Source organism: Megascapheus bottae, chromosome 12 (genome assembly GCF_031878675.1).
Source record: "Megascapheus bottae isolate mThoBot1 chromosome 12, mThoBot2.hap1, whole genome shotgun sequence".
Taxonomy (NCBI): domain Eukaryota; kingdom Metazoa; phylum Chordata; class Mammalia; order Rodentia; family Geomyidae; genus Megascapheus; species Megascapheus bottae.
The window spans coordinates 27,102,616-27,127,620 of record NC_143520.1 but is presented as its reverse complement, the minus strand read 5'-3'; the positions used below and the strand labels follow the sequence as shown (position 1 = coordinate 27,127,620).

Sequence of the window (25,005 nt, the reverse complement as noted above, 5' to 3'; positions counted from 1 at the left end):
GTTTTTTGGTTTTGTCAGTTGTGGACCTTGAACTCTGGGCCTGGTCATTGTCCCTAGACTTTTTAGCTTAAGGCTATCATTCTACCACTTTGAGCAATAGCAGCACTTCTGATTTTCTGGTTGTTAATTGGGGATAAGAGTCTCATGACTTTTATGCCCAGGCTTGCATTGAGCTTCAAATCCTCAGATCTCAGCCTCCTGAGTAGCTAGGATTGCAGGCACGAGCCACTGGTGCCCAGCTGGCTACATGTTTTAATCCTGACTTGAATAACAAATTTATCGAGGCTGAGGTGGCCTATGATTTGAAATGAATTTTTTGTCATGTCAAGAAGATACTAATTTCCTTGTATTTTAAGCCTCTACTTAAAGGAAAAAAGACAGAATTGGATTTTGTCACTTTTAAAATCTAAGAAAAAATTTCCCTTTGTGTGCTATTATTAGGTTTCTGAATATAGAGCCTTCTTGGTATTCCTGGATAAGCTCTATTTGAGCTGTTTATCAATGTCTCAGGATTTTCCCATTATTAATCTATAGTTTTCATTTGTGGAACTGTCTTTACCATATTTTGGAAGCCATGATGGATTTCCTTCTTTACTTAGGTTCCATGGTAGTTTCTTTCCTAAAATTCTGGAATAATTCTATGAAATTATCAGAGCAATCTGGGCATTTGAGGGGAGGAATAAGAAGGTTTTAAAATTGTTTCTTGCTATATGTTCTCTATGGTTTTCTAGGGTCAATTTTTGTAATTTATAATGTCCCAGAAAATCTTTCCCAGATCTGTTTGTTTTTTGTCGGTCGTGGGACTTGAACTCTGGGGCTGGGCATTGTCCCTGAGCTTTTCAGCTCAAGGAGACCATCTTACCCCTTGAGCCACAGTACTACTTCCAGTCTTCTAGTGCTTAATTGGAGATAAGAGTCTCATGAGCTTTAGTGCCTGGGCTGGCTTTGAATTGAGATCCTCAGATCTCAGCCTCCTGAGTGGCTAGGATTACAAGTGTGAGTCACTGCACCTGGCTAAGCACTTTTTAAAATTAATTTGCTTTTGCAAAGAATTATGATTTTAGCTCATCTGAATCTGACATTAAGCAATAATTCTCTTTCCTTGCTTACTTACCTCATACTTCTTTCCTTATTGGTCTTATCTGGCCTAGCTAGTGACTTTCCAAGCAAGCCAGAGATTGTCATGGTACTTACGTTGCTCACATTAAGGGCGTTTGCTCTAGCAAGATTAATTTCTGGAGTATCTGGCATTATGTGAATTGAAGTTTTATCTTTGTCCCAAACTTCTCTGTACTTAGGCTATGGAAAGAATCAATAATAAAAACATCACTTCACAATTTGTCAGCTTGATACTTTTAAGATCAAATCTTTTCATAATAAGGTAAAAGTTTATTTGTGTGAATCTTTGCACACAAATTATTCATATTTCATTTGCAATCTATCCTAATGGCATCATCATAGTTCTTAGGAGTTTCAAAAATGCTATAAATATTGCTGACTAAAATTCTTCTATTATCAGTATTATTTTCATCTCCAAGTTAAATGACAAGTGAATCATGTATGATTTTTCTGTAGCTCCAATTTGATTTTAAAAGAAACAAAAGTGACTTACAATACTAATGTTTTCAGCATTTGATTTCGCCAGGACAACCTCAGGGGTGTCAACGATGCTTGTGTACTTGAGCTTCACCGCAGGTGTCCGGTACACGCTGTCACATAGGATTTCCTGGGCATTTTTGACTCTCAGGACCTCTGGGGACCCTTCCGGCATCCAGCCAATACCACGCAACCACTCCAAGTCAGCCTTGTAGATGGCCTGGGGGTGGGGCAGGTAGGGAGAAGCAGGGTTTTTGCTTTTGCTTTTGATGGTGGGTGGTATAGTAAAGGAAGTCATTCCAAATGTTATTTTTTTCTTTCACAAGTAAATGAAAACAGCTCTGTCTTAGAAAGATGAAATTAAAATTCAGTAAAATAAAACAACAAGAAGTGGGTACTGAAAAGGGGTGGGATGGGATCATGGGAGAAGGAGTGGACAAATGGAGAGAAGAGGAGGAAAATGCACATGAGAACCCAATGTATATCCTACAAAAGTAAGAGGAGTGGGAAGGAGTGGGTAGGGGAGGGATGGGTGAGAATTTTGCAAGGAGTGACATGGGTAAAGATATACTGTATTCATAAACTGTTTTGTTAAATGGAAACTCCTTTGTACAACTACTAAAGATCGAAAAAGAAGAAGGAGGAGGAGGAGGAGGAGGAGGAGAAGGAGAAGAAGAAAGGAGACGGAGACGGAGACGGAGAAGAAGAAGAAGGAGAAGGAGAAGGAGAAGAAGAAGAAGAAGAAGAAGAAGAAGAAGAAGAAGAAGAAGAAGAAGAAGAAGAAGAAGAAGAAGCAGAAGCAGAAGCAGCAGCAGCAGAAGCAGCAGCAGCAGAAGCAGCAGCAGCAGCAGAAGCAGGGAGAAGCAGGAAGAAGCAGGAAGAAGCAGAAGGAGGAAAAGGAGGCAAAGGAGGAGGGGGAGGAGGGGGAGGAGGATGACTATCCACAGAACTCTGGCCTGACAAATATAATTCCTCATATACACATTAGTGTTCTTTTCTTTATTCTGTTTAGAGGACAGTCCAAAAGACAGAACAATGTGGAAGCTGTCATTGTGGGTGCATGCAAGGATGGAATTTGAATACCATGTATGCAATTATCATAGCCAATGTATACTTTGTTTTGTTTTGGTGCTGGTCCTGGGGCTTGAACTCAGGTCTTGAACTGGTGCTGTCCTTGAGCTTTTTGCTTAAGTCTAGTGTTCTACCATTTGAGCCAAGGCTCCACTTCCAACTTTTCTGTGATTAATTAAAGTTCATTCAAGTCTCACAGACTTTCTTGCCTGACTTTGGCCTATGATACTCAGATCTCAGCCTCCTTTAAGAAGCTAGGATTTTAGGCATGAGGCACTGGCATGTGGCCCAGTGTACACTTTTAAATCACAACAATGGGATGTCCAACCAGCTTTCCACATAGTAGCAAGGACAATCTTTTCAAAATTCCTACTTCAAATCGAATCCACATTTGTCCTATCCTTTCTATTGCTATAAAGTAAAGGTCAGAGTAAAGTCTAGAGAAAAGAAATGGCTGGCTGGTATAATCAGCCTACTTTTACTCTTCAGCCTCATTTCCCATGTGCCTCCCTTTGTCTTCTGTGTTCTGAACACATCATCTTTCCTCCTCTGTGGTCTGCATCAGCCTTTTAGCCAATGCTTATCCTGCAAGAACATCTGTTTCATCCTTCACCTCTTACCCAACAAGATCATTGTCCTTTTTCTGACCTCTTTCTTCGCGGTGCACAGGCCGCTCTTTCCTAGCCATCTCATGGTTTAATGATATTCTGTCTTAATATCTATTTCTTTATGATCTTATTGTGTTTTCCTCTCTTATCCACTTTGTTTCTTTTGTGATAGGCTAGGGTCTGCCACATGGATAGTTTTTCAAATGATAATTAAGAACTTAATTATAAGTTTCACAACTTTAAGATATTAAATATTAAGATACTAAATATTCCATTGGTATTTGTACATTCTTGGTTATCTCTGCCTGTTTCTCCAGATACACATGTACTTTAGGCACATAAAACAGTTCTAGGTTAAACAGCAGTTATTAATTATTAAGTCTGAAACAGTTATTTTGTAACTAGTTTAAAGATACTAAAAAATGTCAAAAGGAGAATGGAAAATACTAAAGAGTCTCTGCCTTCAGGAAGAATGATGTTGTATGTCTCAGTGCTGAAAATGTGAAAAAAAAAACCCTCCAAATTCAGAAGGTGTACTTCCTTCTTATTTTTGTGTGATCCATAGATATGATCTAATGTACTAATACATATCAATATATGAATGCAGTTCCTCAGAATGGGCTCCAATTACCACTTGACAATTTGTTCCAAGTGATGAGCACCTTGTCTATATCAAACCCATTCATTTGTTTAAAACTGTGTCTTAAAGTTCAGTTCATTAAAAGATGATGGCCATTCTACCGCCATGAGAAACCTTATAGAAGCCTGCAGTTCTAGATCACTGAGTTGGCATCCAATAAGAGCAAATCAGAAAGTGCCATGTGGCATGAAGGACATTTTGGCAAAGGGCCTGTCATCAGCACTTGAAATAATTTCAACTTCAATACATAGTTGAAGGACCAGGGGCCTGATTACACTTAATAAACTATAAATACTATGTATGTCAGTAAACCTATAGAAAAATCCTGGTATCACTTTCCTCAGTGAAAATGAACATTTTCTCAACACATCTGGCCCTCATCGATTGGATAATATGCTCAAGCATGCTCTGCGTGCTTATGTGGAGGGAGTTAAGATTTTTCCACCTCACTAGCCGGAGCCATGGTTCCAATCCAAGCCTTGCCTTAGGGGACACACTTACGTCACTCTGCAGGTCATAGGCTTTCCTGGCTTGGACCACATCGTTCTGGTCAGGGAAGCAAGACCACTGGTGCAGGTACTGGCGGTAGTCCACATCGCTCACTAATGCCTGGCCTTCCTTGGCAGCACTGATGGACACCATGTCCACCGGGATGGAGATCCTGGCCTTGTGGTCATTGTAGGCTTTTTTGTACAGCCTGTCATTCTGCATCTTCAATACATTTGCCGCCCAGACCAGTTTGGGGTCTTCCTTGGCATTGCGACATCCAATGTAATGGCCTTTCTGCTTCTCATACGCTGTCTTGTACAGATACTGGGCGGTGTGAACAGAGGAAGAGGAGTCATTTTCCAATCCTATCCTTTTGTAGAGAGCCCGCCCGCTCAAGACAATTCCCCTATCTTAAAGTTATCCTTATTTTGGACACGGCTTTTCTAACTCCATGATGGTTAAATTGCCTTTTCTTTCTGTGTGTATTGTTTGCATACACACATCTCACTGTGAATTCCTCTCAGGCAAGACCTGTGGCTCTGAATCATCTTCTGAACAGATGTGTTCAGAGTTTCTCAAACGTCTCTCTTTGTTAGCCACATGCAAGCTTACTTTGAATCAACTTTGTTTTCTTTTCTTTTTCCTTTTGCTTTGGTGTGTTGGTACTAGAAAGTCAACTCAGGGCCTACCACTCTCACTTGGCTTTTTTACTTTAGGTTGGTACTCCATCCCTTAAGCCACACACCCACTTCTGGCCTTTTGTTCTTTACTAGTAGATTAGGCTTCTCATGGACTTTCCTGCCCAGTTTGGCTTAAACTATGATCCTCAGATCTCAGCCTCTTGAATAACTAAGATTACAAGTGTGAGACGCTAGTTCCCTACTCAAATCAGTTTTTTTTTAAAGAAAATGAATTGACTTTTGAATTAGAAACTTTTGACATTTATAATCCCATCTAAATGAAGAATAATCAGTATTTTCTTGAACACATTTAAACAGCAATATAACTACTCTAAAAAGTACTTTTTCATACGTGGCACAAAATGACACCCAATCTGCATGCCACAATGAGTAAACCCAGAATTCTTTGTATCCATCATGTCTCATTTGATTTTATTGTTGGAGTGATGTACAGAGGGATTATAGTTACATTCATCAGGTAGTGGGCACATTACTTCCTGAATATTGTTACGCCTTCCCATGTTTTTCTCCCACTTTTCCTTCCCCTATCCCCTACCAACCATCTTGTTTTTCCCTTACCTTCCCTTTATCCATCATGTCTCTATGAATGATTTTAAGTTAACTGACATTCAGAAAATTTGGAGAAAAAACTAAAATCTGTGCTTGAACATAAGAACTTAGAATCAAGCAAATATCTATGAGTCTTCTCAAATGGCTGAATGAGTTATTCTGGAATATGGCATTTTTTAAACAATGTCTTAACAATGACCTGTTATCTACTTAAACATAGTTTTGTCTTTTTTTTAGGGATTAAGTTCAATTCCTAGTGCATCTACTGTTGTTGAGACCGAGTGAGAAAGAACTCTTACATCACTGGCAATATCCTGAGAAGCCTTCGCATGCTGGATCCCAATGGCATCTGCTCTTATGTCATACCCAGTCATCTTGACATCTTCCCAGGCTTTCTGGTATTGTTTCTGCAAATAGAGGTCACAATGCCATATTCAGTCTGAAGGGGGAACGATTGAGTCAACATGACAGGTCAAGAACAGGTATTCACGGAACATTATATTATAATTCACTTAATTCCAGTAGAGTTGTAAAGACAGTTTGTAGAGAATTTCCCTTTAAAATGGAAATTTAGCAAACAATAAATCAAGTAAAAGTCAGAGAATTATATTGGCTGGCTTTTAAAAGGAAAATGGAAATGGTTTGCTAAAAATAAAAATGAACTATGACTATATACACAACTTTTTGAGTTTGTTCTTTTGTTTTGAGCAATCATTGTTTATCTCATTTCCACAAAGATATACCTATTATAAATACACACAGCTAGTTTTCATTAGCGTAAAAACTAGAAATAAAAGGATTGACAAGAAAATGCCTTTTTGCCATCCTTGCTTCAGCTCAGTTCCATAGAGAGCACTCTGCAAAGCAAATGAGTGTGCAGTGCCTTACATTGCTAATCTGGATGGCATTGAGCTTGGACTGTAGCATCACTGGTGTGTCAGCTGGCACATTCACATTAGCCTTCTCCTTGTCCCAGGCATCACGGTACAATGGCTGGTAAGAGTGAAAAGCAATGGGAGGGCTGATAAGCAAATACATCAAGCATGAATGAAATTTAAAATAACACTACAAGTTATTGTTGTTCATTCTCAGTTACAGATCTAGATTGCTCGTTCTCAGATACAGATCTAGATTCCATTATCTTCGTGTTTTAATTAACTTTAAAAGGTGCCGAATCACCAAGAAGGCACTCACATATGATTCAATTGAATCTGAAATATCCTAGTAAAATTACCCCTAAGTACTTATTCACTTTCAATTATGGGGCAGGTAAATCCACCCTGAAGACTACTGTGATAATCTGCATCTCTGACCAGGATCTTGCTTCTTTGGCCCAAATTACTTATACTGGTGTCCAATACTGAGGTCATCCCTGGTCTTCTCAGCCCATTTCATCATTGAATACCCATTACAATGACAGCTTTATGATTATGGTACTAAAATAGGTCTCAAAATATTATTACAATATGATTCACAGTCTAGACACACTAATGTTGACCAAATCAAATGGAAAAGAGAGACAGCTAACTGGCTGACAGCATGAGATTTATCTGGACACACGTGTGTACAAAATCTTAAGGCTGTGCTAATAGTACTTTGAAGTCCACATTTCAATTTTTTGAGGGGTCGATAATGGGACTTGAACTCTGGGTCTGGGCATTGTCCCTGAGGTCTTCACCTAGAGCCACAGTGTCATTTTCTTAGTGCCTGGGCTGGCTTTGGACCTTGATCCTCAGATCTAGGCCTCCTGAGTAGCAAGGATTACAGGCATGAGCCTCTGAGCCTGGCTAGATTTTGTTTTTTAAGGACAGTCCTGAGGTTTGAGCTTAGGGCCTGGGTACACTCCCTGAGCCAATTTACACAGGATGAGTGCTCAACAGTTGAGTCACAGCTCCACTTCTGGCTTTCTGGTAGTTAATTAGAGATAGGAGCCTCATGGACTTTCCTGCCCAAGCTGACTAGGGACCAAGATCCTCAGATCCCAGCCTGCGTAGCATGACCCATCAACTCCAGGTTTCAATTTTTTTGATAGAAATTTCTTCAATTTGTCTGAAAATATTCTCATATCGGCTTACCTCACTGATCTGTAGAGCATTGGTCTTTGCCAGGATCACTTCTGGTGTGTCTACAATGCTGGTGAATTTGAGGGCCTCTGGCCTTATGCGATACAACCTTTCATTCAAGAGATTTTGAGCCTTCTTCACTCTCTCCACGTCCACTGAACCCTCGGTCAACCATCCAATACCCTTCATCCATTCCAGGTCTGACTTGTAGACATTCTACAACGGAGAGAAGATCATACAGTAGGGGGAAAAATAAAATCTGCTCACAGAGGGATGCAAACCACACACCACTTCTACTTAAGCTAGCTGGGTGGTCAGTCCCCGACATTCAAGGAATGACATTAAATACTAGCATTGGGTTTCATGTCTTTTACATATATAACTAGGACAGGGTTCACAGTGGAATGACAGACAGAAATGGTACATCAAATTTCTTTCATACCAGGTCCATTTTCTGTGTTTACCATTTGAAGTCTATCTTTTATGGACCACTGAAAATAACCTCTCTAGGGGTTATTTCTCTCTATCAAATTTGAAACCCAATCCTTCATCTTCACTGAATCTCCCTATGAGACCAGTGACAGTGCAGAAGTAGGAAATCAGACTATTCAGTACTAAAAATGTCTAGTTAATTACATTAGGATAAGGTGAGAGTCTGGTTTTCCTTCTGGTGAGTAAGATCCTGCCACTGTAAGATGAAATCCTTCATAAGATAGAAAGTGCTGGGGAAGAAAAGCCAACAACAACTTCCCCAATTAATACCATGAGCTGTATGGAATACTTTAGGTTCTGTTAAGATGATCATTTAAGTTATGCCGCTAGAGAAGACCACACAGTGTATTCTCACAGAGTACTTCATCACCATGAAACCCACAAGCACTCTTCTCCCTGGAGTCTGGTGATAGCATACGCACATCGCTCTGCAGCTCGTAGGCTTTCTTTGCCTGGATCACATCATTCTGATCTGGCAGACATGTCCACTGGTGCAGGTAATTGCGATAATCCACATCGCTAACCAGGACCTGGCATTTCTTCGCTTGAACAATTGACATCATATCCAAGGGTGTATTATAAATTCCTTTAGATTTCTCATAAGCTTTCTTGTATTCTCTGTCACTCTGGATCTTGGCAGCATGTATGGACCATACCAGCTTGGGGTCATCCTGCAGGCTGCGGAAACCCACGTGGTGGCCTAACTGCTTCCGATAGCCTTCTTTATACTTGTACTAAAGTAGTGAGAGAACAGAGAGGGGAAAACATAAATAAAATATACAATGGAGATCTTTAAGGATTTTTCTTAAGGGGCTTATCACTGGCTATCATATATATGACAGTTCACTTTAAAGAAATTAGGACTAAGCTGGACACTCTCAGTGGCTCATGCCTGTAATCCTAGCTACTCAGGAGGCTGAGATATGAGGATCAAGGCTCAAAGACAGCCTATGCACAAAAGAACCTGAGACTCTTATCTCCAATTAACTTCTAGAAAATGGGAAATGGGGTTTGGCTCAAGGGTAGGGAGGTGGCCTTGAGCTGAAGAGCTCAGGGACAATGCCCAGGCTCAGTGGTAGGACAGTAGCCTTGAGCTGAAGAGCTCGGGGACTGCACCAAGGCCAAGTTCAAGACCCATGACCCACAAAAAAAAAAGAAATTAGGACTATATAAGGTAATTCCTTGGAGGAAATAAGTAAATTGAAAAGAAAATAATATGATGAACATGAATAATTATTGAAGAAAGAGCTGACATTTACTGAGCAATCACTGTATATCAGATATGAGAATTCCAAATACATTAGAGTGATCCACGTCAAACTAAGTTTTTCAATTAAAACGAGTTAAATACTGGTAAGTACAGTCATGCATGCTAGGCGAGTACTCTACCAGTAAGTTATGCTTCCAGCCCTGTAACTTAATTTTTTAATCCCTCACGTAAGTATTTTTCAAGAGAGTTAAGTCAGATGGAGGAAATGACATTGTCTAAAAGGAAATGTACTCATTACCTAAATTATGAAACAGTAACCCTTCTGTATATCACCTTTATAATAATAATTAAAAAAGATTTTTAAAAAGAGAGAAGAAAGTCTATAGCATGAGAAAAAATGCAGCTATTTCATAGATTTTAGAAGTTCTTAAAACTAGCCAAATTTACACCTATAATGCTAGCTATTCAAGATCCAAAGTAAGCAGGGTAGGAAAATCCTCAAGAGTCTTATTTCCAATTAAGCCACCAAAAATCTGGAAATTGAGTTGTGGTTCAAGTGCTGGAATATCAGACTTGAGTAAACAAGTAAGGGACAGTGCTCAGGCCCTGACTTGATGCACTGACATCAAGCTTCAGTGCCTGCATGTGTAGATAGATAGATAGATAGATAGATAGATAGATAGATAGATAGATAGATAGATAGATAGAGGGATAGATAGATAGAGGGATAGATAGATAGATAGATAGATAGATAGATACAGACAGATAGACAGATATTGAAAATCATTTCTATGCTTTATTTAGAAAGGAGAAAAGCCAAATGGAAATAGAAGGAATTACCTCACTGGCAATTTCCCTGGAGGCTTTGGCATGTTTGATTTCTATGGCATCTGCTCGCAAGTCATAGCCTTTCTGCTTGGCCGCATCCCAGTCTTTTTGATATAGTTTCTGTTAAGGCAAAACACAAATGTGCTTACAAGAACTGAAAACGAGAAACATACTCAGACAGTCACAGTCTACAATACAATCCATAAAGAAGACTACATAAGAAAAGGCTCTCATTCCTTTGTAGATTATAGGATACTTCTGATTGAAATTTAAAGCTTTCTCACTACATTGTACATGAGATTAAGAATAGATATGAGGCCAACAAGTCTCATACAAATATCAGGTAAGACATGATAAGATTTCTTCTAATTTTACCCTTTGACTTACCAGAAGTTTCTGCTAATATAATATGTCATGGATATATCTTGCCTTTTGGAAAAAAATCAGAATTAGCTTTTGTCTTTTCTATGGCTTTGGTATGTCAAATAATAGAGTCTTAGATCAATCAAAAGACCTATGCAAGCTCAATCTTTAGCGTCCTAAGCACTTGATTAGAGAGGGCTTCATTATTCCCAATTAACATCTAAGGAAGTTGATGCCTAGATAGTGGCTATGGAAAGATGGTTGCAATGTTGAAAGGAGAACTCTGACAGGACTCAGGTGTTCCAGCTCATGAAGTCTAGGCATCCAGGCATCTATCTAAGATAATGGTGAACAACAGAGTTTCCATTCAGTTCCTTTAGAAATAATAGCCAAAGAAACAAAAAAAATTGTACATAGAAGCAGGCACTGGTATCCCTTGCATATAATCCTAGCTATTCAGATGGCTGAAGTCTAAGGATCACACCTGGAAGACAGCCTGGGCCAAAATCTGTGAAACTTTTCTCTCCAATTATTCAGAAAAGAGCCAGAGGTGAAGGTGTGGCTCAAGTGGTAAAGTAATAATGTTCAGTAAAACCAAAGGGAGAGTATGAGACCCTGATGTCAAGCCTCAGTCAAATTTCATTTTATACATGTGTAAAATCTAGCACCAAAAAGACCATTGCTATTTCTAAGCTAATTATTTGCCATTTTGCAGCACATCCCACAAGCAGATACACTGCCTCATCCAGTCTTTCCACCATGTTTATGTCACTTACATTGCTGATTTGCAAGGCATTGATTTGGGCCTGAAGCATGACTGGAGTATCTGAGGGGATGCTGATATTGGTTTTGTCTTTATTCCAGGCTTCTTGATACAGTCTCTGTGGAGAGAAGGAAAGTACTACTTTAACTCAGTTATAGAGAACCATATCTGAAACTTTAAGTTCTAGTCATGACTTTATCTGGAACAATATTTTTAGGATGTTTATGGTGATTAATATATCAACATAATTATATAATATTACTGCTAGTGGGTTACACATTTTTCTCAATATTTTCATAGAGGTTCTTTTAAAAAATAATAGTAACATTTGCATCAGCAGACTTTGGATAACAAAATATTCTCTTTAATGTGGGTAGATTTCATCATTTTGACTTAATATTTTGATTTCCCCAAGCAAGAAGGAATTCTACCAGCATTTGATCTTCCCTGCAACCTACCTTGCAGTATACATAATTATATGAGCCAATTCCTTAAAATCTCTTTGATTCTATCCACATATACCTATCTATGTACATCCTATTGTGTCTGCTTCTCTAAGGAATTCTAGACCATACAATATTATCATTTATGTTATATATACTAATTTTAGCAAGGTTAAATATTTATTTCTCCAAATTACCAGTTTAGTTCATTTAGTTCTTCAAAGCATGTGCTTTAGTTGTCAAGAGTTCTACTTTATGTTATTTCTTCACTAATAGACTCTTAGGTTATCCTTGTCTCCTTATTAGGTTTCACTGCCATTAGGTTTCACTGCCATTATCAGAACCCAGAAATGAGAAAAATGAAAGTTTGGCAGTAAAGTGATCCTTACCTCACTCATTTGCAGAGAATTGGTTTTTGCCAGGACAATCTCTGGTGTGTCCACAATAGTGGTGAACTTGAGGGCTTCTGGTGGTGTCCTGTATAGCCTTTCATTCACAAGGTCTTGAGCACCCTTCACTCTCGTCAATTCTACAGAGCCTTGCGGCATCCAGCCGATGCCACGCAGCCATTCCAGGTCCGCTTTATACACACTCTATAGATGTTAGGTAACAAACATTAGATATACCACCCACTGGCTGAACACTAAAGCACAAGGGGATGGGAAGAGAGAAGTACAGGAGATGGTATCTCCAAATAAGACCCAGGAACCTTACATGATTCAGGTTCTCAATATGGGTGACCAAATAGCTTATAAAAGCGTACTCATTTGTTCCAGCCATAAATAATACAGAGTATTAACTAATTCTACAGTGTCATTATTTGATGTCTCAAAAATTACATAGTTGAAAAAATAATGTAAAAATATTTCATCCTATTTTAATCATATAATAACTGATTCAACAAAAAACTATTGTTTTGGACCCAATATAATACTGGCAACGCATTTAAAAAACATTCAGATTGCTTTCTGTCTGCTTGAAATACATTTTCACTCTTAGATTTATATGACATGAAAAAATAGTTTGAAATCAAAGCCAAAGAATAAAGGTCATCATCTCATCTCTGTATTTTGTCTCCTGTGATATGTCTTAAATATAGGTTTTGTATTAAACAACATGGATGGTACACTCCCACCAATCTGTCTACAAGGCACTGGTTATCTTCCCACTCCCTCTTTCTTGAACTTCCCTTTACGTACATCACTCTGTAGTTCATAGGCCTTCTTTGCCTGGATAATGTCATTTTGATCCGGTAAGCATGTCCAGTTATGCAGGTAGTTGCGATAATCAATGTCACTGACTAAGGTCTGGCACTTCTTGGCCTGCACCACTCCCAGCATGTCCACTGGGCTGCTGTACTTGGTCTTCCACTTCTCAAAGTCCTTCTTGTACTCCCTTTCACTGTGGATCTTCCCCGCATGTATGGCACACATAATTCTGGGGTCATCTTCAATGCTCTGAGCTCCAATATGATGACCTTTCTGTTTCTCATAGGCTTCCTTGTATTTGTACTAAAATATCCAAAACACAGGTTTCAAAATCCAGTCTTAGGACCAGGATCATGCAGACAATGTGAAACGAGTAAGAATTTCTTTTTTTTTTTAATTTTTTATTGTAATTAATAAAAGGGTTACATGATGTTTGCCAGATAGAAGGTGCATTAATTCACATACATTGATACCCTTTCACATGTCTTGGTACCTATTACTCTCCCCCCCACCCCTCCCCCACCCATCTTGGTTTTCCCCCCTTCCCTATCAAATTTCAAATAACCAAATACAAATAAATTCAATATATCAGATAACAAAGTTAGATACTGTAATAATATGAGATACCCAAGGGACAGCAAAGGAGATGAGAGACAACATAGTACATTAAGGACAACAATCCTTCGTTATATGGCTTTTGTTTCAATATCCTGGAGGTCCTTTCAATTAGCTTCATACTATATGGCCTTATGTATCAAGATTTTGCTCTATTGCAGATCTCTGCTAGTAGAGCCCAAGGTTTCTACTGATTATGACGAATGAGGGAAACCATTGAGCCTAAGTTCCTTTGAGTCTGGCTTACTTGACTTAATATGATTTTTTCTAAGTCTTTCCATTTCCTATCAAATGGGGCGATGTCTTTCATTCTGTCTGACAGCAGCATAGAATTCCATTGTGTACAAATACCACAACTTGTTGATCCACTCATCAACTGAGGGACATCTAGGTTGGTTCCATATCTTTGCTATGGTGAATAGTGTTGCAATGAACATTGTTGTGCTAGTGGATTTATCGTTCAACCACTATGGAAAGCAGTGTGGCAGTGCCTCAAAAGGCTAAACATAGAACTCCCCTATGACAATTCCGCTACTTGGCATTTACCCAACCATCCAGAATCGAGTAAGAATTTCATACCTCAAACGTTTTGACATTTTAGGACAATTTTTATATTATCTGAACAATCTTTTTAAAAAAATGTTATTGTCAGATAATGTATAGAGAGGTTACCGTTAACTGAATAATCTTTTACACTATCTTAAAGCAAATATTATATGAGTTTATTGTTAGAACCATTCCCCATAGTAACTCTAATTTCTCCTTTTCATGATGAGAAAGGAAAAGGTCGTGGCAGGTAGAAAGCAAGACTAGGAGCACACAAGTAGAGAGTGAAGCCCATGAGCCCTCTGCTGGGTTAACTCAGCACTGCACAGATCAAGGGAGCCAGAGAGAAGGAGCTCACCTCACTGGCAATGTCCCTGGAGGCCTTGGCACTTTTGATGGAAATAGCATCTGCTCTCAGATCATAGTCTTTCATCTTTGATTCATCCCATCCCTTGGTATAAAGTTTCTAGGCAGAAGATCAAGCAACACAGAAAACAAAAGTGTTTTTAGAAAGTTAACAGGTAAAACTGTTAAGGTAGAAAAAAACATTTTATAAACTTCTAGGAGTCTTAACAACAGAAAAACTTTTCTTACCTGGCTGATATTGACAGAATTGCTCTTGGCTAGCAGAATTTCCGGGGTATCTGGCATTACGTGGATGGAGGCTTTGTCAGCATCCCAAGCTTCTGTGTACAAATGCTACGGAGAGCGGGGAGAAATAGAAAGAAATAGAACCTTCCATGAAAGCTAAGAATGTTTTAGTTATAGTCAAATTTAACTTTAAGGTTATTTGCAACTGAGAGAAGCTTGTAGAAGTAGTGAACAAAACATACATTTGGATTGCTCTACAATAGTTTCGAAGCCATTATAAAGCAATATAGAGAAATGGTGTGATACCTTATTCTTAACAATAAAATTATTTAAAAAATACAGAGGTCTAAGGGTCTGGGAGTTAGGCCTAGTGGTAGAGTGCTTGCCTCGCATGCATGAAGACTGGGGTTTGATTCCTCAGTACCACATACATAAGAAAAGCCAGAAATGGTGCTATGGCTCCAGTGGTACAACTCTAGCCTTGAGGAATCCCCAAGGACAGTGCTCAGGCCCTGCATCCAACCCCAGGACTGGCAAAAACAAATATAGACAGACGTCTAATTATGAATTCTTTTTATCCAGCGATTAGAAACCTATTGCTGGTAAGCAACACAAAATCAGCAATTCACTTTCATGTGTAGCTTTCCAAACCTAAGATGGCAGAGCAAAGTAGATAACTAATTGGAGTTGTATACAGGCTATGCCATAAAATGCTGTGTATTGCATCACATATCCCTTACTGATGAACAGAGGAAAAAAAAAAACAGCTCCCTGGGTGTGCTTTGTGTAGAGGAATGTGTATAGAAAGGTAACACATGTGTAGCTGAAGTGCGTTTATACACTATTCAAGGCATGTTTTCACATGCATACAGAAAACAACAGGACTTGTTATTGAAAAGAACTGAGAAAGCCAACAAACTTTTCACAGATGCTTTGGGAAAGGCCCATGTGGGAACCAGGCCCATCCCACGACCTTTTTTAAAGGGCCATTCATGGCATTTTTTTTTTTTTTTATTCAAGGCATTCGTTACCTGACAAGCCAGTTGACTGAAACCACAACTGGCAACTGGCAGCAGAAGACTCACCTTGCTCATCGTCAGGGCATTATTCTTTGCCAGGACAATTTCTGGGGTGTCTGGAATGCATGTGAACTTGAGCTGGTCTGCAGGCTGGCGATACTTCCTATCACTCAGGATTTCTCCAGCTCTCTTCACCTTCTCCACCTCCACAGAGCCGATGGGAACCCATCCAATGCCTCTCAGCCATTCTAGATCAGCCTTATATATAGCCTGGAAACAAAAGAAGGTCCGATATTTGTAGATATTGCCTGGTCATCCTGGTGTCGCTTCATACATACATTAAATATGTAATTTTGAGCCTTATTCGTATACATTTTAGAAAGATGCACAGGATTGCTTTACTCTGCTGGGAATGTCTAGTCAAAGCCTTGTTCCTGACAATAGCCAATTTGTGCTATTTTATTATTTTTTTATGCCAATATCAGGGCTGGAACTATCCTCTTAATGTCTGGTGCTTTACCACTTTCCTATACTGGCATTTTGCTGGTTAATTGGAGGTAGAATGTCATGTACTTTTCTGCTTCAATTACTTTATCTCAATCCTGACAAATCAGGCTTCTAGAGTATCTAGGATTACAGGCATGGATCACTAGTGACTAGCAAAGATTTTCAGTTTTTAAGACCTGTAAAATCTCCCTCCTCACAGGATTTAACTGGTATTCAACCATTTTAATGAACTTCCTTGCTCCTTAAGCCAGGTGTCTATTCTTTGAGGTGACTGACTCTATCAACTGGAAATAAAGTTGGAAATGCTTTTTTTTTTTTTTTTGCCAGTCCTGGGCACTGGGCCTGGGTACTGTCCTTGGGTCTCAAGGCTAGTGCTCTACCACTTGAGTCACAGCACCACTTGCAGCTATTTTTTTTAGGTATGTGGCCCCGAGGAATAGAACCCAGGTCTTCCTGCATGCAAGCACTCTACCACTAGGCCAAACTCCAGGCCCAAGGTAATGTTTTTTTCTAGAGACAACAAATAAGGTTCTTTTCTTACAGGACTTTCTCCACATGCCTCTAAGTCAAAGAAGATAAATATTTTTCTCTCTTCTTTATCTGATTCCAAGTTCCTTTTGGTGTCTTAAAATTCAAGTAATAAAAGCTGAGCACTGGTGGCTCACATCTGTGAGCCCAGGAGGCTGTGATCACTATTTTTGTGCTATGATTATCACAAAAAACATTTTGCACATCATAATTACATCAACATAGTCTTATAATTATAGTCCCTGAGCTCTTTGGTGAAAGGCTATGGCCTACCCCTGGGCCTGGGTGTTGTCCTCAGCTCTTCTATTTCTTTAAAGAATGACAATGGGATATTGATGAGTATTGCACTGAATTTGTACATAGCCCCTGGCAAGATTGCCATTTTCACAATGTTAATTTTTCCAATCCAGGAGCATGAGAGGTTTTTCCATTTCCTCAGTTCTGCTTTAATTTCCTTTTTCAGGGTTTTAAAGTTTTCATCAAAAAGGTCCTTCACATTCTTAGTTAATTCCTAGGTACTTTATTTTCTTTGAGGCTATTGCAAAAGGAGTTATCTGATATATTGTATATATTCTTAGTTGGTTATTTGAAATAGGATAGGGAAGGGGAGAAAACAAGATGATGGGTGGGGGTGGGGATGGGGGGAGGGAAATGGGGACCAAGACACGAGAAAAGATATCAATGTTTGTGAAGTAATGCACCTTCTATCTGGTGAATGTAATGTAACTCTTCTATTAATTACAATAAAAATATATGGAAAAAAAGAGTCTCAGGTCGTTTTGTGCTCGGGCTAGCTTTGAGCTTTGAGCCTCAGATCTCAGCCTATTGAGTAGATGTCATTCTTTATTTGGTCATATACTTTTGAGTATCATATCAGTTTGAAGGACTCCTCAATATTTCTTTTTTTTAAGCTATTATCCATCATATTTTAGGTAACTCCACTTCTCATTTTCTAGTGGTTAATTGGAGGTAAGAATCTCATGGCTTTGTATTGCCTGGGCTGGCATTGAAACATGATCCTCACATCTCAGCCTCCTGAGTAGCTAGGATGACAGGCGTGAGCCACTGCGCCTGGCTATTTTCATTATTTTTAAACTGTATTTTTTTTGTTTTGTCTTTTCTTTTTTTGGGGAATTGGGATTGACTCCAGGAAGTTGTACTTTGCCACTGAGCTACATCCCAGCCCCCCCACCACCCGCTTTTTTTTTGAAGGAGATGTTACTGGAGATTGAATTCAGGAATCCTTGCATGCCAAGCACACATTCTACCTTTTGAGCAATACCCCATTGCTTTTTGTTGTATTCTGATTCCACAATAGAGACTCACTAGATTTTTATTGTTTAACTTGGCTTCAAACATTTCATTCTCCTGTCTCCATCTCCTGAGCAGCTGGATTATAGGTGTAAATCACCATTCCAGACATTATTTTCATTGACTTCTAGCTGAAATATAGCACTTCATTCAATAATTGGTATAGGACATGGATCATAATAGTTTTAACATTACAGTGCCATTGTCAACAACAGACATCACACTTTCATATATTACTAATGTTGCTGACATCTTAGATTATTTCTTTTAAATTATTTGCTACACTTTGTGGCTAATTATTGCACCTATGACTGTAATTCCTTACCATGTTAACAAAAACATATATATTACAGAATCACAAATTTGGAACAATGCTTTCATAACTATATTTAAGTATGGTTGTTTTCTTATGACAACAATGCATTTATCTTATGTATTTCCTAGGAATTTCCTGAGAAACTATCCATGGGTATTACCAAACTGAAGAAAGATTCTGGGGTGCGTGCATGCGTGCATGCATGCACACACACACACACACACACACACGAAGTAAAAACTGCAGATGCATGGTTGAAAACCATGTATAAAGAAAGACCTACTTACATCACTCTGCAGGTCATAGGCCTTCCGAGCATGAATGACATCATTCTGATCAGGCAAGCAGGTCCATTCATGTAGGAGATTCTTGTAGTCTATGTCACTTACAAGGATCTGGCACTTCTTGGCCAGCACCACCCCCAGCATGTCCACTGGGCTGCTGAACTTGGTCTTCCACTTCTCAAAGTCCTTCTTGTACTCCCTGTCACTCTGGATCTTGGCCACGTGCATGGACCACATCATCTTCGGGTCATCTTTAATGTTCCGGGCCCCAATATGGTGACCAATCTGTTTGCGGTAGCCTTCCTTGTACTTATACTGAAGAAAGAAAAGGAAAATTGCTGATGATTATAGTGTGCATTATTTATTTGTATTTTCACCTATATTATCATAAACGAACAAGGTAAATATCATCAACTCATTTCATAAAGTAGATCCTGAAGTTCACATTATCAGTAGGTACAAAGACAGGCTAGATTAGAGAGCTTATTCCTAACATTTTCCTTATTTCTACCCTATTCAGTGTATACTGAATTCCTTTACGAGGCAATCCATCTTATATAATCTAAAGAGCATCTACTTAAAAGACATAGCTGTTTGTTTTTTTTTTTCTGAAGGTTTTTGACATTAGGAATATTTAGGGGTCAAATTCTTCTTTTTAGAGTTTATACTGAATTCCTTGGTCAAGGATCTATTATACATTTAAGTAGAATTTATATGTTACCAGAAAATAGTTTCCTTGTTAGTCTGCCAATATAATTGAACTTTCACAAGGAAACAGTCATGCCTTCGGGTTAGGTCTCTGATTTCCTTTTTCTTTTTAAGTTCAAGAATAAGACATCTTGGTCCATTTTACCATGAGATGGTCAGAGTCACTCTCTTGCTCTAGATTACTAGCTAGAAAAGGCTTTAATAATAGAAGGAGCATAAATCTAAAGTATGGGGTCCTTACAGAATGTCTGGATTTGTGTCCTATAGAGTCACAGTACACAGAGAAGATATGATCACCCCAGGAGATGTTTCTCATGCTAAAAAAGGAGTAAAGAGGCCAGCTGGTATTGAGAAAAAGCCTTATTTCCTAGGCTGTTCTTGAATCCTATGAGAGGTAGTTTAATAAGAAAACTTCACTGATAGTACAAACAATTAAAACTAATACATCCCATCATCTCGTTTTCTTTTTAATGTCAGCACAAATGCACAGAAGTAGTAAGGAGTTTTCTAGCTTCATTCCTAACATCTGAATTAGCTACTGAGGCTAACTTCTTTGATAAAACATTTTATTGTTATGGGGAGCTCGGGCTCAGCCCGGGTGCCCTTCAGGGAACTCGAGGCCCGGGGTTTGTGACCAATACTACCAAAGAGAGCAAGCAAGATCTGTTTGAAAGGTTGAAGAAATTAGAGTTTGATATTTCTGAAGATGAAATATTTACTTCTTTGACTGCAGCAAGAAGTTTAGTGGAACAGAAGCAAGTCAGACCAATGCTGCTGGTTGATGATCGGGCACTACCTGATTTTAAAGGAAAACAAATAAATGATCCTAATGCTCTGGTCATAGGCTTGGAACCAGAACATTTTCATTACCAAATTCTGAATCAAGCATTCCGGGTCTGAGAGTCCCTCCAGTGTATTTCAGCGATGGACAGATTTTGGTTTTTGTTTTTTTATTTGTGGGAAAGAGATTCTTATCCTAATAGTTTCTATTGACTATTAGATCGCTTGCTTAAGGACATACCATTTTTAAGAAAAATTAACAAGTTTGTTTATTTCTCTAGTATAGGTTTTTAGTAAAGAAAGAAGAGAAAGGGAAAAAAGAATCAACAATGAGGCCTCTATTATTACTGAATTTGCATAATAATTTTTGAAATCTTTTCTATTGTTGAGCTCAGGGTACCAGGAATTTCATAACTGTAGCAACAAGGTCAAATTATGTTTCTGTGGCTTTTTCCATTTCTGAAAGGACTGACTGGTAAAAAAATGCTTCTTAAAAAAAAATCAACTTACATCGCTAGCAATATCTCTTGAGGCCTTGGCTGCTTGGATTGGAATGGCGTCAACACGTAAGTCATAGCCCTCCTTCTTGGACTCTTCCAAAGCAAGTTTATAGAGTTTCTGTGGAAAATAATCATTAGTCATTTCATGAAAAATGAAGCTGGGTTTTCTTTTTCGTGTTGTTGTTAACATTTTCTCCATCTTCATTTAAACTACTAAAACAAAGCATACTGAAACTATTCAGGTGGGTTTATAGATAACTATGTGTCAGAGATGCTGAAGGATTTTCAGGCACATGTTCTAAATATTGGGATTTTACTGGCGGAAACTGAAAAACTTTGGGGGGGATACCAACATCTGGCTGTCAAAATTTTATTTTGTCAGACAACACATGTGAAAACCAACAGTTTACCACTGTTATCATAATGTAAAAAAGAACTGCCATCTGAATACTAATGCTAGGCCAAGCACCAGTAGTTCATACCTGTAATCTAGCTACTCATGAAACTGAAATATAAATATGATGGTTTTTGACAACAGCCTAGACAGGGAAGTCCATGAGCCAATTATCTCCAAATAAACAGCAAAAAGCTAGAAGTAGAGATCTGATTTAAGTAGTAGCATGTTTGTCTGGAGCAAAAGAAAAAAAATCACAAAAACAAACAAACAAAAAGCCTAATGGACATAGAAAATGCAGTGTGCCCAGGTGCAGTGGCTCACACCTGTAATCCTAGCTACTCAGGAGGCTGAGATTTGAGGATTGCTGTTCAAAGTCAGTCTGAGCACTAAAGTCTGTGAGACTCTTCTCTCCAATTAACCTCTGCAAAACCGGAAGTGCTCTGCGACTCAAGGGTAGAGTGGTAGCTTTGAGTTGAAGAGCTCAGGGACAGCACCCAGGCCCAGAGTTCAAGCTTCACAACTGGGGATAAAGTACTAAAGACAGAGAAAGAATAAGGATACTTTTTAAAAAATGGGCTATATTTGATTTTTATGAAAAACACAATGCATTGTCTTTATTTTTCCTCACTTTGCAGTGGCAGCCATTATAAACCATGACCAGTATTTAAACTTTGAATCACTGTCATTATGAAAATATTTTTCCTGATAGAGATGACTAGAAAAATGCTTTTAAGTAACATTGAATGATTGAAAGAGCATACTGAAGCAGCTAAAGAATTCATAATAATTCACAATAACTTATCAAGTTCCCATCTTGCACCTGTTTATTATTGTGAGTGAATAGGATATAATTGTGCCTCCAAATCTGTAAGGGCTTTGTTCCAGAAAACCACCTCCTATCCCAACCTGTGTATATGGATGGCCAAGTCTAATGACGTAATAATATTCACAGTGTCTACAAGAAGGTTTTGAGTATTGTTACTACTAGAACATTTATCCACAAAAGCATTCCATTTCCAGACAGTCTGTTACTAGAAGGCTGGCCCATTATTATAACAGTTACAGGAATTTGCTTTGCTTTTCATTACTTACATCACTGTAATTTATCTGGTTGAGTTTGGCTAACATGATTTCTGGTGTATCAGGCATGACATGAATAGTTTTCTTGTCATTGTCCCAGGCTTCAGTATATAAGCGCTGTCAACAAAATGAGAAAAATTATTTTGATGTTCATAGATTATGTCAGGCATCTCTTTTCTGCCAAGCAGAAATATATTTGTTATAACTATAACCCTATAAATTCCTTCTTTTGTTCCTTTTCAGATTCTTTTTTTTTTGCCAGTCCTGGAGCTTGAACTTAGGGCCTGAGTACTGTCCTTGAGCTTTCTCAAGGCTAGAGCTCTACCACTTCCAGCTTTTTCTATATATATGGTACTGAGGAATCGAACAAGGGTCTTCATGTATGCTAGGCAAGCACTCTACCACTAGGCCAAACTTCCAGCCCCCTTATTATATTCTTTACTTGTGGAAGAATTTAACAGCTCTGAGAAGTGTAAATGGGTTGTGGTATAAAAATGTTAGGAAACAATTACTGTATCATAGCATTCTTAACAGTTTTTTTTTAGTATCACTAAGAAACCTTGGTATTATCTTGGGAAAGTCATTTTTGAAAGTATTGTAAGGTTTAGAGTGAGCTTCAAATGCAATAGTATTGTTGAAGGTTTTTAAACCATGTTCTCTGCTAATCTATCACTAATGGGAGAGACTCACCTTATTCATATTGATTGCATTGTTTTTGGCCAGCACCTGTTCCAGAGAGTCAGTAATACTGGTGAATTTCAGGGCGTCTGGACGCTGACGGTAGATGTTATCACTGAGGATCTCTGTGGCCCTCTTGGCTTTAACAACTTCCAAAGAACCAATTGGAACCCAGCCAATGCCTTTCATCCACTCAAGATCTGCTTTATATACATTCTGAAGATCAACAGAGAAGAAATATCTATTGACTACTGCTTCAGATTCATGAAAAAAAAGTACGAATGAACAGACAGAACTCCTAGCATAGTCAATAACACTTGCAGATTATTATTGAATCTTAAGTATATATGCATATATATTCTTTCTAGAAATTTTTTGCTGTAGAGGATTTCACCAAGATTGATATAAGACTTATTTATTTATTTAAATGTCAGTCATGGGGCTTGAACTTAGGGCCTGAACACTGTCCTTGATCTTTCTCAAGTCTAGCACTTTGTTGAGTAGTTTATTGGAGATAAGAGTCTCATAGACTTTTGGGCTTCAAACTGCAATCCTCACCCTTCTAAGTATCTAGAATTACAGGAGTGAGTCACCAGTGCCAGGTGTAAAAGCCTTTTGAAAGACATGGTTCTGCACTTGAGTGTATCATGAGCTTTATATGTAGGAACAATATTTCATTAGCCTTTGGTTAAAACATGCCTCATCAAACCCTATGCAAAGACCAATGACATATGAGCACTGCAATCATAAAATCTCTTGTCTTAATTTTCACCTTGACGTTTTACAAAAATTAAAAAGACAACAAAGGAAATGTGCTATTGTAGAAATATTGTGAAGTTACTTAATTTGTTTTACCATGCCAATAGGGCATGGCAGGTGTTAAGTATTTAATGATTGGTTTTAAAAATAAGAACAAACCAAACACATCTTAGTATCTTTTTTTCCCAATCCTGGGGCTTGAACTAAGGGCCTGCGCACTGTCCTTGTGCTTTCTCAAGGCTAGAGTTCTACCACTTGAGCCACATCACCACTTCTGGATTTTTGTATATATGTGGTACCAAGGAATTGAACCTGGGTTTTTGTGTATTCTAGACAAGCACTCCATCACTATGCCAAATATAAAATGTTACCATTTATTAAATAATACAACATAACATACTTTTCATTCTTTCCATTACTACTCAACTAACACACATACATTTCCAGTTTTTTAGACAAGTTGACAGTGATTGTGTGTGTGTGTGTGTGTGTGTGTGTGTGTGTGTGTGTGTGTTTGCATGTGTGCTATTGTGGCTATTGTGGCTGTTCCTTACCTGGAAAGGCAAGCTTCTGACTGTTTAGCATGCAGAGCCAACATCAAGGATACTCACATCACTCTGGAGGTCATACGCTTTCCGTGCCTGAATAACATCATTCTGGTCAGGCAGGCAGGTCCACTCATGAAGAAGATGTTTGTAGTCCACATCACTGACCAAGGTCTGACACTTCTTGGCCAAAACAATTCCAAGCATGTCGACTGGGCTGCTGTATCTTGTCTTGTATTTCTCAAATTCTTTCTTGTACTCGCGGTCACTCTGTACTTTGGCAATGTGTAGTGACCACATCATCTTGGGATCATCATGTATTGCGCGGGCACCAATGTGGTGACCCAACTGCTTACGATAGGCTTCTTTGTATTTGTACTGCAAGAGCAAACAGAATGTAAGGAGAAGACACTGAGGGCAGTTCCCTGCTGTTCTTTCTGTAGGAAGCTCATCTCTACAAGCCTTAATAGGAAGCTTTCTCAGCTGAGCTACAGGAATAGTACACATTGGGGAATGCTTACTCCTGAAGGCTTTTGTGGTGGGTTCCTTAATGTATTTCAACTGAACTCCACGGCATTGCAATGGCTTACACGTGACGGAGAATCATGTCCTAGCAACAAGTAATAAAGCTGCACAATGGAAAGGACAGCCATTCCAGGATATGGAAACAAGAGCCACTTAATGTGTGATTGTTGTTCTTAATGCACGATGTTATTTCTCATCTCTTTTGTTATCCCTTGGTTATTATCATATTGTTACAGTATCTTACCTTGTTATCTGGCATATTGTATATACGATTTTTTGTTTGTTTGGCTAT

General features: G+C 38.6%; 1 protein-coding gene across 4 annotated transcripts in view; it reads right to left on the bottom strand.

Annotated features, from left to right (window-relative positions):
* Neb (nebulin) overlaps nucleotides 1-25,005 on the bottom strand; it is a 207,758-nt gene that overhangs the window by 73,169 nt on the left and 109,584 nt on the right. For 2 of the 4 annotated variants that reach the window (XM_090343110.1, XM_090343109.1), the window contains exons 71-89: nucleotides 24,255-24,566; nucleotides 22,897-23,100; nucleotides 22,219-22,323; nucleotides 20,740-20,847; nucleotides 18,745-19,056; nucleotides 15,862-16,065; nucleotides 14,780-14,884; nucleotides 14,544-14,651; nucleotides 13,016-13,327; nucleotides 12,206-12,409; nucleotides 11,387-11,491; nucleotides 10,260-10,367; nucleotides 8,632-8,943; nucleotides 7,730-7,933; nucleotides 6,543-6,647; nucleotides 5,954-6,061; nucleotides 4,417-4,728; nucleotides 1,613-1,816; nucleotides 1,195-1,299 (exon numbers count right to left, since the gene is read on the bottom strand). In XM_090343110.1, coding sequence (XP_090199236.1) covers nucleotides 1,195-1,299; nucleotides 1,613-1,816; nucleotides 4,417-4,728; nucleotides 5,954-6,061; nucleotides 6,543-6,647; nucleotides 7,730-7,933; nucleotides 8,632-8,943; nucleotides 10,260-10,367; nucleotides 11,387-11,491; nucleotides 12,206-12,409; nucleotides 13,016-13,327; nucleotides 14,544-14,651; nucleotides 14,780-14,884; nucleotides 15,862-16,065; nucleotides 18,745-19,056; nucleotides 20,740-20,847; nucleotides 22,219-22,323; nucleotides 22,897-23,100; nucleotides 24,255-24,566 — 3,537 coding nt within the window. The remainder of the gene's footprint in view (nucleotides 1-1,194; nucleotides 1,300-1,612; nucleotides 1,817-4,416; nucleotides 4,729-5,953; nucleotides 6,062-6,542; nucleotides 6,648-7,729; nucleotides 7,934-8,631; nucleotides 8,944-10,259; nucleotides 10,368-11,386; nucleotides 11,492-12,205; nucleotides 12,410-13,015; nucleotides 13,328-14,543; nucleotides 14,652-14,779; nucleotides 14,885-15,861; nucleotides 16,066-18,744; nucleotides 19,057-20,739; nucleotides 20,848-22,218; nucleotides 22,324-22,896; nucleotides 23,101-24,254; nucleotides 24,567-25,005) is intronic. The other 2 variants (XM_090343111.1, XM_090343112.1) reach the window with 2 other exon arrangements.